General features: G+C 40.6%; 2 protein-coding genes across 4 annotated transcripts in view; one reads left to right on the forward strand and one right to left on the reverse strand.

The window, feature by feature from the left end:
• Cdc40 (cell division cycle 40) overlaps positions 1 to 13157 on the reverse strand; it is a 45416-nt gene extending 32259 nt beyond the window's left edge. Inside the window, exons 1-2 of one of the 2 annotated variants that reach the window (XM_090338292.1) lie at positions 12746 to 13157; positions 2161 to 2247 (exon numbers count right to left, since the gene is read on the reverse strand). In XM_090338292.1, coding sequence (XP_090194418.1) covers positions 2161 to 2247; positions 12746 to 12934 — 276 coding nt within the window. In that variant the 5' untranslated portion in view covers positions 12935 to 13157. Of the gene's footprint in view, positions 1 to 2160; positions 2248 to 9210; positions 9268 to 12745 lie in introns of those variants that run through there. The other variant, XM_090338293.1, reaches the window with a different exon arrangement.
• A 370-nt stretch (positions 13158 to 13527) lies between these two features.
• The window catches only part of Wasf1 (WASP family member 1), a 50274-nt gene continuing 49622 nt past the window's right edge, over positions 13528 to 14179 (forward strand). Inside the window, exon 1 of one of the 2 annotated variants that reach the window (XM_090338295.1) lies at positions 13528 to 13951. The gene's annotated coding sequence lies outside the window, so the exon portion shown is untranslated. The remainder of the gene's footprint in view (positions 13952 to 14179) is intronic. The other variant, XM_090338294.1, reaches the window with a different exon arrangement.

Below are 14179 nucleotides of genomic sequence, written 5' to 3' on the forward strand. Positions count from 1 at the left end.
GCTTATAGGAATTTGTCTCTGATTTCCTATTGTTAAATAACAACAAACAGTTAGCAGGTCCTCTCTGGCAAATACTAGTTTAATAAGGATTATACTTTGTTTCTAACTGTGGAACCTCAATTAATGGTATTTGAATTTAATGTAGTAAAGTTTCTAGTGACACTTTTTCAGACTTTGGCAAGCGATTCATAAAAGCCAAAATTCCTAATTTGGTTTTTGTTTTTTTAATCACAGATGACTGGTTAATTTGGTAACCAGGAAAAATTACAATTTTCTTGCAAGTTCCATCCCTCTTTTCTTAAATTGTTAACAAGTTATGAAATGTCACTAATATAAAGTACATACATAACTGAGAAAAAAAGAACAGAAAATTGGTTAGGTATATGGGTGCATGTCTCTAACCCCAGAACTGGGGAGACAGAGGCAGGGGGATCCTGAGTTCAAGGCTAGCCTCAGCCACAGAGTAAATCTGAGGCCAGTTTAATCCACCAAGTAAGACCTGTCTCAAAAATCCTAAAAGAGGGCCACGAGTTTGGCCTAGTGGTAGAGTGCTTGCCTAGCATGCACAAACACCCGGGTTCGATTCCTCGGTACCATATACATAGAAAAAAGTCAGAAGTGGTGCTGTGGCTCAAGTGGTAGAGCTCTAGCCTTGAGAAGGTCCAAGAACAGTGCTCAGGCCCTGAACTCAAGCCCAGGACTGGCAAAAAAACAAAAACAAAAACAAAACAAAACAAAACCCTAAAAGAAGAAAAAAATAAAACACAAACAAAAATCTAAGAAAATGTAATGATGGCTAATCCCAGAGAGAATGATAGGCCTATTTCTTTGACATTACCACACAAAAAAAATAGCTGATCTTTAAAACTCTCCTTGAAAGTTCTGAAAACTCTAATTATAAAGCAGTATTCAGTTCTACACAAGACTAACAAATAGAAGAAAAACAGACATCATAGAAAATGTGTTGATATCAAAATGTCATTTACCACATTACTTTCAAACTTTGTTTTTTTAATTCAGGAGCTCTGTTTTACTCAAGGACTGTTCATTTAAAAATCATGAAGCATATATGTTTTATACAACCTCTCTTCAGTGAGCCAGCTGAAATGGTGCCAAGGGAATGAGAAAGCCTGTATCATTCACCAGTCTACAAGGCCTTAAATAATAAAATAAAAGCTAAGATGCACTAGAGGCTCAAGAGCATGAGAACAAGATTGTGCTCACTGACATTATAAAGCAGCCACAGCATTATCTAAACATAAGAACTACCATTATTGACTGTGCTTCACAATTTACTGGCCACTTTTTAAGTAGCATGGAAATCTAGGCAAAACATATGAAATCACTCTTGAACCCTGAGATAACAAACAAAAGACAAGGTCTATATGTCGTTGTAAAGTGAAAAATACAAAGAAGATAATAGCATCTAACCTGAACCTTTAAGGTGCATCCTAAAGGCCCCCCTACTGATACCTAGTTTCTCTGTTTCATAAAGACTATTTTTTGGCTTCTCTATTTGTCAACCAAACATCCTTTTTCATTTTAATGTTCAGGAATGTAATTTTTAATACCAATTTTCCTAAGTATGTAATAATGGAAGATTTTCATAAAAGGACAATGGAAATTGTTTCTGCCATTTTTGTCTTCATTTTTTTTCATGCTCTATTAGTGTTATTACCAGGACTAGGGGGAAGTAGGTAGGTAGCAAACAAAAACTCCTAAACTTAATGCAGTTATCTACATCAAACATTGTGACTACTTTCCAGAGGTGTTAGTATGACATTTCAGAGACATTTGTAAGTAAATGTTTTATAACATACTACATACTACACGTTGCTAGTAAACGAATTCCTCCTTTATGGTTAATTACAACACTTTGCTTTTTATCAATGTTGAGAGGAAGATGTCAAGTTCGTACCTAAGAATCAGGTATCTGCACTTTTCCTTTTTTCAGAGGACATAATACCAGCTATCTATAGTTAAATTATCCTTACCAAAAAAAAGTACTATTTAGGTTTTTGAAGATCAGAAGGGTTTTTGTTCTAAAAGTTCAAATAGTAAATTTTTGTGACAAAACTTGAAAAAAATCCAATAACTCTTAAACTACTTGTGTATGATTTATATACTTCAAAAGGGAGAATCTTGAATGTGTTTTCTTACCTCAGGAGCAAACATGGTCTCATAGGTAGGATTGTATTGAACTTCTTTCACAGCAGGGTCAAGGTGAACTCCAGTCTCCAAATCTTCCTAAAAGAAAGCCAAGTGAATATTAAAATTTTCACATGTAACTATTTCATTTTAGAAGCAATATCAAAGCTTCTAAACACTAGGTTTTTTTGTTTGTTTTTTTATATATTTTTATTGTAATTAATAGAATGGTTACATTATATTCACCAGATAGAAGGTGCATTACTTCACATACCTTTCTCATGATACCCTTTCTCATGTCTTGGTCCCCATTTCCCTCCTCCCATCCCCACCCCTCATCATGTTTTCCCCCCTTCCCTATCCAATTTCAAATAACCAAATACGCATATATACAATATATCAGATAAGGTAAAATATTGTAACAATATGAGATAACCAACAGACAGCAAAAGAGATGAGAGATAACATAGTACATTAAGGACAACAAGCACTCATTACATGGCTTTTGTTTTCATATTCTGGGGGTCCTTTCATTTAGCGTCATACTATATGGCCTTTTATATCTAGGTTTTGCTCTATTGTAAATCTCTAATAGGAGAGCCCAAGGTCTCTACTGATTATGACAAATGAGGGAAACCATTGAGCCTATATTCCTTTGAGTCTGGCTTACTTCATTTAATACGATTTTTTCTAAGTCTTTCCATTTCCTTACAAATGGGGCGATGTTGTTCTTTCTGACAGCAGCATAGAATTCCATTGTATATAAATACCACATCTTGTTGATCCACTCATCAACTGAGGGACATCTGGGTTGGTTCCATATCTTTGTTATGGTAAATAGTACTGCAATGAACATTGTTGTGCTAGTGGATTTAGTATGTCCTTGTTTCTGGACAATTGGGTAAATGCCAAGTAGTGGAATTGCTGGGTCTTAGGGGAGCTCTATGTTTAGTCTTTTCAGGAACCACCATACTGCTTTCCAACAGTGTAGTGATCCCTCCTGGCCATCCCCGCCAGCATCTGTTGTTATTTCTTGATCATGGCCATTCTAACTGGAGTGAGGTGGAATCTTGGAGTTGTTTTGATTTGCATTTCTTTTATGACCAGAGATGTCGAGCATTTCTTCATGTGTCTATAGGCCATTCTTACTTCTTCAGAGAAGACTCTCTTTAAGTCTTTGGCCCAACTTTTAATGGGATGGTTGTTTGTTTGGAGATTAGTTTTGGAATGATTCAATTTTTTGAGCTATTGATATATTTTAGACATGTGGCCTTTGTCTGTTGTATGGCTAGTGAAGATCTTCTCTCACTCTGTAGGCTTTCTAGTTCATTTGCTATGTCCTTTGCCATACAGAAGCTCTGCAGTTTAATGCAGTCCCACTTATCCAGACTTTCTCTGACTTGTGTTTCTGGGTCTTTATTAAGAAAGTTTCGACCTGTGCCAAAGAGACCTAGTGTATCTCCTATTCCTTCTTGTAAAGTTTTCATTGTATCTGCTTTTACCTCCAGGTATTTGATCCATTTGGAGTTAATCCCGGGGCAGGGTGACAAAGGATCCAAGTTTAGTTTTTTGCAGGTGCTTATCCAGTTCTGCCAGCACCATTTCTCGAAGAGACTGTTTTTCTTCCATTCTATTTTTTTTGGCTCCCTTATCAAAGATTAGGTGGCCATAGGTCTGTGGGTTAATATCTGGGTCCTCAGTTCTATTCCATTGGTCTTCAGGCCTGTTCTTGTGCCAGTACCAAGCTGTTTTGAATATTATAGCTTTGTAATAGAGTCTAAAGTTTGGTATTGAAATTCCTCCTGTGCTGTTCTTTCTGCTAAGAAGTGTTTTTGCTATTCCGGGTCTTTTATTATTCCATATGAAATTTGGGGTTGCCTCTTCTATTTCTTTAAAGAATGACTTTGGGATACTGATGGGTATTGCACTGAATTTGTAGATAGCCCTTGGCAAGATTGCCATTTTCACGATGTTAATTCTTCTAATCCAGGAACATGGAAGGTTTTTCCATTTCCTCAGTTCTGCTTTAATTTCCTTTTACAGGGTTTTAAAGTTTTTATCAAAAAGGTCCTTTACATTCTTAGTTAATGCCTAGGTACTCTATTTTCTTTGAGGTTATTGCAAAAGGAGTTGCTTTCCTGATTGTTGCCTCATTCCTCTCATTGTTGGCATATAGGAAGGCAGTTGATTTTTGAGGGTTAATTTTATACCCTGCTACCTTGCCAAAGTTTTGAATCAGCTCAAGCAGCTTGGAAGTAGAGTCTGTAAGGTTCTTTAAATACAGAATCATGTCATCTGCAAAGAGGGAAAGTTTCACTTCCTCTATTTGGATCTCCTTTATTCTTGCTTCTTGCCTTATTTCTCTGGCTAGGGATTCTAATACTATGTTAAAGAGGAGTGGAGAGAGTGGGCATCCTTGTCTCGTTCCTGATTTTAGAGGAAATGGCTTTAGCTTTTCGCCATTAAACATAATGCTAGCTGTGAGTCTGTCATACACCGCCTTTATTATATTGAGGAATGTTCCATGGATTCCTAGTTTCTCCACAGCTTTTGGCACAAAGGAGTAAACACCAATTTTTTAAATCACCAATTTTATGACAATTATATGACTGATAATTCTAAAGGTAAAAAATAAAAATAATATTTGAATGTATATGTATGCCTAGTTCTAGGGATAAAATATATAACAAATCTCTTTTCAAAATGTTTACTTTAGCTAGAGATGTGGCTCAAATGGTAGAGCTATTGCTCAGCAAATGCAAGTTTAAACTCCAGCAGGACCAAAAAACAAAGAAAAAAAAAAAACCTCTTAGAAGTAAGTTAATTAGGAGATCCTAATTCTTGTTTTGTTTTAATTAACTCAAAAGTCTTGGTTCTCTAGTTCCAAAGTCAGAAGAGGCACTCTGTTTTTATTTAGCAAGTCTATTAAATGTGTGAACAGATGGCTCTTGGTTGGGTACTGCAGAGGAAACAAAAGGAAGTGGCAAGGATTGAATCTTTTTAACCTAAAGTCTTATAATCCATGTCAATGCTTCCATGTTTTTCAGTTCATTCCTCAGTTTAATGAATATGCTGGAAAATCACTGGCAGTCCCTTTTGTAACTCTACCACTAATAATGGTATCATTTCTCAAAGTGGTATCCCTAGTCTGGTCCTCTTCCCTGAACTCTATAGACTTGTATATCCAAGCTTACACCTGGGATCTTTTCTCAAATATCTAAGAGGCATCTCAAATTATTCTTGGTCTTGTTCCTTTAATGTCCTTCCAGGCGCCTCTATATTACTGGCAATTACGTGTATAAGCAGTTGCTCAGGTAAAAATCTCTAAGTCATACTTTTTTTTTAAGTCATCATATACGTTTATTTTTGTTTTCCATTATATAACGTACTTTATACTTGACTATTCTTCTGCCACACTCTATAGTAATTCATCAGCAAATCTATCTTCTGTATACATTCAGAACTTTTCCTATCCTCTTTCCATCAGCTCATTTCAATAAGCATCCTGCATAAAGATTACTTACTGAAATCTTTCTACACTTGCCCACCTATAGCCTCACTCCACATAGAAGCCAATGCAATGTTTTCAAATATTAGTCAGAGTATGTTACTACTTTGCTGCAGCCCCTTCATTCCCCAGCAGCTTTTCTACTCAGATTAAAAACCTAAAAAATTTCTCCAAGGCCCATTACAGTTCTTGGAAAGTAGGCATGGCTCCCTTGGGTAATTCTGCAGAGCATTTTTCTTTTTTCAATATTGTATTGTCTAAGCATCCATATATTTCAAACATGTTATTCCATTATAAATAAGTTTCCTTTAGTTAAGCTATGTTGATGTCTTGCTGAAGGTAGGATACATCTGTCAAAGTGACACAAACTAATACTGCAAATTCTGCATAACATGTGGGATTTATAAAGTTAACAGTGATACTGGAGAATCAGAAACTATGGATGATAATCTGGATAGTTATGCAGGCTAATAATCAAAGATTAGAAAACCAATAAGAAAAATATCATAGTTATTGTTCCAAAACTTTCCACTCAAAATGTTTCAACAGCTCCTATATTACAGCAGCCTGGTTAGTTTTTTCTACTTCTCAAAGATAGAGTTATCAGAAAAAATGGCTTCCTTGAAGTTCCCCACCCCTGTAGTTCAAAATCCTTTCCTTACCCCTTACCTTATCCTATGACCTCCAATTGCCATTCCTAATCCACCAACCGTTCCTTGCACTCTGACCCCACTCCTAGCCTCTATATCCTCATATTCAACTGCCTACTGAACTTTATTATATGTGGATGACACCATATCATACACTATGCCACAGAACATATTGCTCTTCCTATACTTTATCTTCAGGCAGCTTCACTTGTTAAATCTATGTATATTTTCTTCAGAAATCCTATTTCTTTCTCCCTTCTCCATATTCCACCTACCACTGTCCTAGTTCAGGACTCTAATTTCCCTACTTTTATCATATTTAACTAATAGGTTCTTTTAAAGAAAGAACAAGCAATTCAATACTTCCTGTACTACTTTGTATCACAGGCATTTCCTTTGTTATTTGACAATATCATCTTCTTATTATTCCTGATGTTTCCTCTGCCTGTCCCAGGACAAACACTTTGATGCTCACAATTCTAAAGTATTTTTCAGAGTACTTGCAACATGATTTGTTCCGTGTAACTTTTACTTATATGTTATATCCTAACTGCCTAATGAATTCTGGCCATTCAGTACATGTTCAATAAATATTTGTTACATTAAAAAGCAGAAAGGAAAAAGTAATTCACAGAAAAATTAAATACGATTGGGCTGACTTAAAGGTTGCTGGGTTTGGCAATCACATTAGAAAAAGACATCTTCCAGAATGATTTTGGTACTGAGGTGAATCATAAAAAGATAGCTGTAAGGATCACTTATACAAATAAGTATGTAGGACAACAAAAGAGTCGTGAATTTTTAGTCTTTTAAGTAAAAACCCACATATGTTAGGCTGGCTTTGGCTTTGAACTTCTGCCTTAGTCTTCCAAGAGCTGAGATTATAGGTACATGCCAGCAGGTTAGTCCTCTCCTTATTCTTAGCTTGTGTTTCTCTTTCTTTCTTTCTTTCTTTCTTTCTCTCTCTCTCTCTCTCTCTCTCTCTCTCTCTCTCTCTCTCTCTCTCTCTCTTTCTTTCTTTCTTTCTTTTTTTTGGGTCAGTCTTGGACCTAGAACTCAGAGCCTGAGCTCTGTCCTTGGGCTTTCTCAAGGCTGGAGCTCTGCCACTTGAACCACAGCACTACTTCTGGCTTTTATTTTTTTTCTAGGTATGTGGTACCAAGTAATCAAACCCAGGTCTTCGTGCATGCTAGGCAAGTACTCTACTACCACGCCAAAGTCTTGGCCTTGACTTTATCTCTTTTTTTGGGGTAGGTCCTAGGGCTTGACCTCTGGGCCTGAGCGCTGTCCCTGAGCTCTTTAGCTCAAGGCTGCTGCCTTACCCCTGGGCCTGAGTGTTATCCCTGAGCTCTTCAGCTCAAAGCTGCCACCCTACCCCTTGAGCCACAGCCCTTCTTCCCCTTTTCTAGAGATTGGAGATAAGAGTCTGAGAGTCTTCAGTGTCTAGACTGGCTTTGAACCATGATCCTCAGATCTCAGCCTCCTGAATAGCTAGGATTACAGGCGTGAGGGTGCCAAGATTGACTTTTATCTTTTTAAGCAGAAAAAAATAAACTTTTTGTGTAGTAGTATGATTATCTTTTTTTGAATATATCTTTTTTTAAGAAGAAAGAAAAATGAACTTAATTTTACTTAGAAACACCTCTCATCTGACATCTCATCTCATCTCTCTCTCTCTTTTTTTGGGGGTAGGTCATGAGGCTTGGACTCAGTCGAGGGTATGTCTCTGAGCTCTTCAGCTCAAGGCTATCACCCTACCCCTAGGCCTGGGCATTGTCCCTGAGCTCTTCAGCTCAAGGCTACCACCCTACCCTTGAGCCAAGTCCCACTTGCCATTTTCTAGAGGTTAACTGGAGATAAGAATCTCAGGTTCTTTTATGCCTGGGCTGGCTTTGAACCTTGATCCTCAGATCTCAGCCTCCTGAGTAGCTAGGATTACAGGCATGAGCCCCCACACCTGCCCGGATTTGACATCTCATCCCTTGAAAACAATATTTCACATTGTGTCTGCTATGTGTAGAACTTTACATGAAGTTTAATTTTGCTGCTCAAATTTTTTGTATCACATTGATATTTGCTGTTTGTTCTCTCAATTCTTGAGATACATATATTTATATTAAAATCTCCTACTGTGATTATACATTCATAATTGTTACTTTGCTTAAATATTTTGTGTTTACATTGTTATATATGTCTTTGTGAATAGAATCTTTTATCATTATGAGCCATAACCAAAAAGGAATAATTTGATAATACTAAATTAAACAATTCTGTTAATAAAAAGGCAGAAAAATTGGTTAGAGGCCAACTTACAAACAGAAAAAAAATTCTGCAATATATGATTGATAAAGGATAGCATCGATATTATAAATATGCCCTACAGATAAAAGGAAAAGACAAACCAATAATTTTTAAAAGAGGCAGAAAAATCACCAATAGCAAATATGAAAATACAATCTCACTAGTGCTCAGGAAAAAAATTGATTAAAAACAGTGCATAAAGTTGTGTTTTGTGCCAAAAGACTTGCTATTAGTCAAGTACCAAAGTGATGTGTTTTCACACTTTATTTCTCCTTCTTCAATCTTTTGCAATCAATACATTTACCACATGTAGGCTTTTTCCCTGACCCCATGATATAAGTAAATGTTGGTTCTCAAGCCGGCAATACGTTGCTCTCCCATCAGAGAACGAGGACCATTTGGGCTAGGGGGATATAGAGATGGCCCAGCTCTACATCTAAGGTACCTTATGTACTCTTTCCTCCCGAATTTCCTTACTTATTAATTTTTAAGAGCCTGAACTAAATAAGCTCTAGAGACACTCCATTTCTGCCACTGCCAGTTCAGCTCTAAATTTCAAGTTCTCAATGTACATACTTTATCAAAGCATTCTTTTTCACTTACTTTTCCATCCTCTTTCCAAATATATTTCCCTTAATCTTGTATTCCAGGATTTGAAGATGCAAAGGAATAGACACAACAATCTCTGGGGCCCAGAGTCAGTCCAGGTGAAAGTAAAAAGTTAACAAATCCCAGCAATGTGGCAAGTCCTGCAGTTGAGATATAAAAAGGAGGGGCTCAGACAGACACAGCTGAGGAATCTGGCACTGGGAACAGAACGATAGTCGAGCTTGGGATGTGGGAAAGAGGCATGAGGCATGGGATTTTAAGGCAGAAAGACTACTGTGAGCAAAATCATGACAAGAAAAAAGAAAACTAGACTTATGGGACTTTACAGAGTTCAATGTTATATAATGGCAGGCTTTAAATTGTATGTAAGAAACCTAGAAATTCTCTAATAGGCAACATGGATTAATAATTCTCTAATAGGCAAACTGGGATTAAGAAAGATGCTTCAAACTACATGTGGAGGAAAGAATGGGATATGAATCAGAGACAAAAAGGAACTGAGAAGAAAAAGATAAATGAAAAAAATTTGAACTAGACAGTGTTAGCAACAGATCAAAATGAGTTATTATATGTCACTAGTTACAATGGGTAGGATCTATCACTTAAAAGCAAAGTCTGAAAGAGAAAGAAAGGTCAATAGTTACTGGGAGAATTAGAAAGCTATGAAGGTAGAAACTGAATTGAGAAAAATTAACAAAACAGAAATGGTAGCGGAATGACTAGCTTCAGTGGCTGAGGAAAAAAGGAAAAAAGTGATTCTACAGGATGGAATGTAGAATGATTAATAAAAATGGGAAAAACAAAAGTGGATTTTGAGGGAAAGAAAATGTAATTTTCCAGCATACTGAATTGGAGGTATCTGAGGGCCATCTGGGAGAGGTGTTTATTAATTCTTAGGCCAGTAAAAATGTTGAGGATTGAAAAAGAGAGCTGACATTTAATCAGTGCTTACTGATAAAATTGCTTTACATGATTTATGAGATAGGATCCAGTGTTGAACATTACTATGAAGATAAAGACAAGATTGGCACAGAGTACTTAGGTCACTTATAAAAAGACACCAGTGGTAAGTTCTGGGAACAGAATTCATATCCTGGAGTCTTGACTCAAATCTTAGTGGTTACTTATGAACCCTCAGCAGCACAGACTGAGTTTGAAAATATAGAATTTGTGGGGTACAAATAGGTCCAAGGACAGAGACCTGGGAAACACAAAAATTTATTGAAGGAAAGGGCAGAAGAAAGAGAAGACCAGAAGACTGAGGACAGACTATTGGCAATCACAGAGAATGTTTTGAGAAAGAGGAACAAGTTAGCATGCTGCTTCATCATATGGAGATCCAAGTCAGGGAGCAGAACTTGACAACTGGAAGGCCTGGAACATCATCTAGAAGAATAGTTTCCCATGAGCCTAGGACCACAATGCATTGGGTTAGAAAATGGAGGTGAAGAGGTAAAGAGAGCTTCAAAAGCTGGACTATAAAAAGAAGTTTCTGGGGCCGGCAGTTTGGCTAGTGCTTATCTAGCTTGCACGAAGACCCAGGTTCAATTCCTCGGTACCACATACATAGAAAAAAGCCGGAAGTGGTGCTGAGGCTCAAGTGGTAGAGCTCTAGCCTTGAGAAAGTCCAAGGACAGCGCTCAGGCTCTGAGCCCGAGCCCAAGCCCAAGACTGGCAAAAAAAAAAAAAAAAAAAAAAAAAAAAAAAAGTTTCTGAAAGATTTAACTTGGGAGAGTTTTGTTTTGTTATAAAGACCAATTTCCCAGCTGAGTGCTGGTGGCTCACACCTATAATCTTAGCTACTTAGGGGGCTGAGAACTAAGGATCTCATTTCAACAGGAGTCTGGGTAGGAAAGTCCTTGAAACTCTACTCTTCAGTTAACCACCAGAAAACCCAACGTGGATCTGTGGGTCAAAGTGACAGAGTGCTAACCTTGAGCAGAAGAGCTCAGGGACAGAGCCCAAACCCTGAGTTCAAGCCCCAAGACTAGCACCACCAACAACAAAAAGACCAATTTCCCAACATTTGATGTCCTAATAAAGAGTAAAACTCAGCTGGGCCCTGTGGCAAAAGATTGTGATTCTAGCTATCTGGGAAGCAGAGAAAGAAACAGGTTAAGGTTCAAAGCCAGCTCAGGAATAAACATTTGTGAAACTTCATCTCAATCAACAGCTGGTTGAGGTGTTCTGTGCGTATTTTCCCAGCAATGGGAGAAGAACAATGTCTATGCCTGCCATCTACAGAGACAGAAAAGCACAAGTAGGAAGAATGAATCCTAGGTTGACCTGGGCAGCCCTACCTGGAAAAATAACCAGTGCACAAAGGGACGGGGGGTGTGGCTGAAGTGGTAGAACAACTGCCTTGCAAGCTAGAGACCCTCAGTACTGTAAACCAAAACAACCCCAAAACTCATCAGTAGGTCCTTAAACAGGAAGCATTTCATGATGGCACTTTGAACACTGTTTCTACCTCACACTTTCTGATTACCCATCTGGGCATCTAACAGCAAGTGGTGGATGCTCCCACAGGCTACAGGCATACCACCTTTTCCTTACTCCTTAACCACATCAAGCTCTCTGCCTTCCCAGGTTTCTTAGTCACCTATGCTTGGGAACTCCTTCATGGGACTGACTTCTCATTCTTTGAACTGTCCTCTTCAGAGAGGACTTGCTTGACTAACATACCAAAATCATACTCTTTACTTATACTTTATTTTGGTATCCTCTATAGTTTATGTCAAAATATTCAGTGCAATCAGCAGCTACTTTATTTGGTCACTCTTACTTGGCTAGAACATATGCATCCCGGGGTAAAGAATGTTGGCTTGCTGGTCTCCATGGTTTCAGCCCTAAAAACAGTACCTGGCAAATAATACGTGCTCAATAAATAATTGCAAAATGAATGATATAACCCAATATGTCCCTTTATCTTCTTCCTTCATTGGGATCATGCATGCTGTTTCTTAAGTCCAATGCACGTTTGTCCATTGTATTAACACAGAGATCACAATAGTCAACATCCACTGCACTGTATCTGGTTCTGTGCTACACGCTTGTCATCTTTACAATAATCCTTCGACACAAATAAATGTTTTAAAAATTATCTCTACTGCAGACGGGAGAAAACAGGATACTATACGTATCCTTGGCTCAAGTTCATACAAGTGGTAGAGCCAGATTAGAAACTAGTCCTTCCAAACCAAAACAAAGTCAGACTACTTTGGGAAATCCAGACCTGGTGTTATTTACGTGCGGAGACTACACTGGCTCTAAGCAGCCCATGTCATAGTCCCCAAATTCAATTCTACCCTCCCTTTGACCACTTGCTTCCTGATGGACAGACCCGGGCCGTGGAGTGGGCTGTCCGGAGCCTGCAGTTCTCCCAAGGGTGATGAGTGCGGGAACCGGCTGGGTCTAAATGTTAGCAACTTTATCACTCCGCACCATGGGGTGACCCAAGAACTAAAGGCAACCGGCGGGTCTGGAACCGAAGCCAATTCTCCCACACCCCAGGACCCCAAACCCTTACCTTAACTGCCACCTCCGGAGCTGAGTCCACCGCCACTGCCAGCGAGGGCTTGGCCGAAGGAGACTTAGTCAAGTGCATGAGGGAGTCGGCGGCTGGCAGCGGACACCGACTGCCCTCACTGTCCGAGTCCGATTCAGACCCCGAGCCCGAGCCGTAGGAAGCGGCTAAAGCTGCGATGGCAGCCGACATGACGGCGACTGTTCCGCTACAGACACACCAAACACCAGGCCCGGGCGGAAGAAGCTGTGACTCCCGGGTCCTAGCAGATTAATAAAGAAGGCATAATTTTACCCCCTTCGCCGAGAAATCACTTATCAAGCTTTAAAACAATACATAGATTTTTTTTACAAGAGCTATAAGTAAACATGGGATTTCAAACTCTTATCTAGGGAAGCAAGGAAAATTCCCCACTATCGTAACTTTCAGGACCTCGTCGGGTTTGAGTAAAGGCTGAGTTCTAAAATACCTTGCGGCGGGAGGCTCCCGTCGTGCAGCGCGGCAGGAAGTGAGGCATGGACGATGGGAAATGTAGTTTAGAAGCGAGGGGAGGGGCTACGAGGGCAGGCTTCCTTTCGACCCCGCCCCCGAATGGATAGTTCATTCAATTGGCTATCATCTTCCCTCAATCCCTAGCCAAGCAGGGCTCTCTCCGTCCCCCTCCCCCCTAAAAACGCGAGGGTTGGGTAATACCATAGAGCCCCAGGAAAGGGGGGGGGAAAGCCATCTTCACCCCTTCGGATGGGTGAGTGGGCGGGGGCTGGGTTTGTCACCAGGGCCGCACCTGGGCACCCGGGGCTGCCAGGGTAGGTGAGACTCTTCAGTGTGAACACCTGCGGCGTGGCCAGGAGTCGCTCCTGGGAGGAAGAGTCAGGCTTCAGGTGGAGCGCGCCGCGGTTCCCCCCGCTGCCGGCGCGGGTCTCCGCGCCCGGTTGTGGAGCGTCGCGCGCGGGAGGGGGCGGGAGGAGGGCCGCGGCTGCTCGCCGTGTTGTTCGCCCGCACATCCCGCACACCGTGGGTCCGGCGGCCGGCGGGCGCCCGGGGCGACGTTCCCAGGGGCTCCGGCGCTTCGGCTGCTGCCAGGAGTCGGTTCCCTCTCGGAACCCGACGCTCCCGGAGGCTCTCGGTGGAGTCCCGGGGCTGAGCGGGACCGGCGGCCGCCGCCGAAGCATGCAGAAGGGGTAAGGCGAAGCCCCTCACGATTTCACGGTGAGCGCGAGTCTCGCAAGCATTTATTTTTTTTTCGGGGGAGGGGGCCTAGGAAAGGAACTCGTCGTCCCGGGCGGGGACCGAGCGCCAGCCGCGGAGAGCTCGGGTGTTGCAAAGGTTGCAAGAATGGATGGGCGCGCCTCCCCCGCGACCCTCCCCCCCGCCCCCATCCCGCGGTTCCCCGACTCCCGCCGCCCGGGCTGGACGCCTCGGGAGATCCAGGCTGGC

The sequence above is a fragment of the Megascapheus bottae genome, chromosome 8 (assembly GCF_031878675.1).
Source record: "Megascapheus bottae isolate mThoBot1 chromosome 8, mThoBot2.hap1, whole genome shotgun sequence".
Lineage (NCBI taxonomy): Eukaryota > Metazoa > Chordata > Mammalia > Rodentia > Geomyidae > Megascapheus > Megascapheus bottae.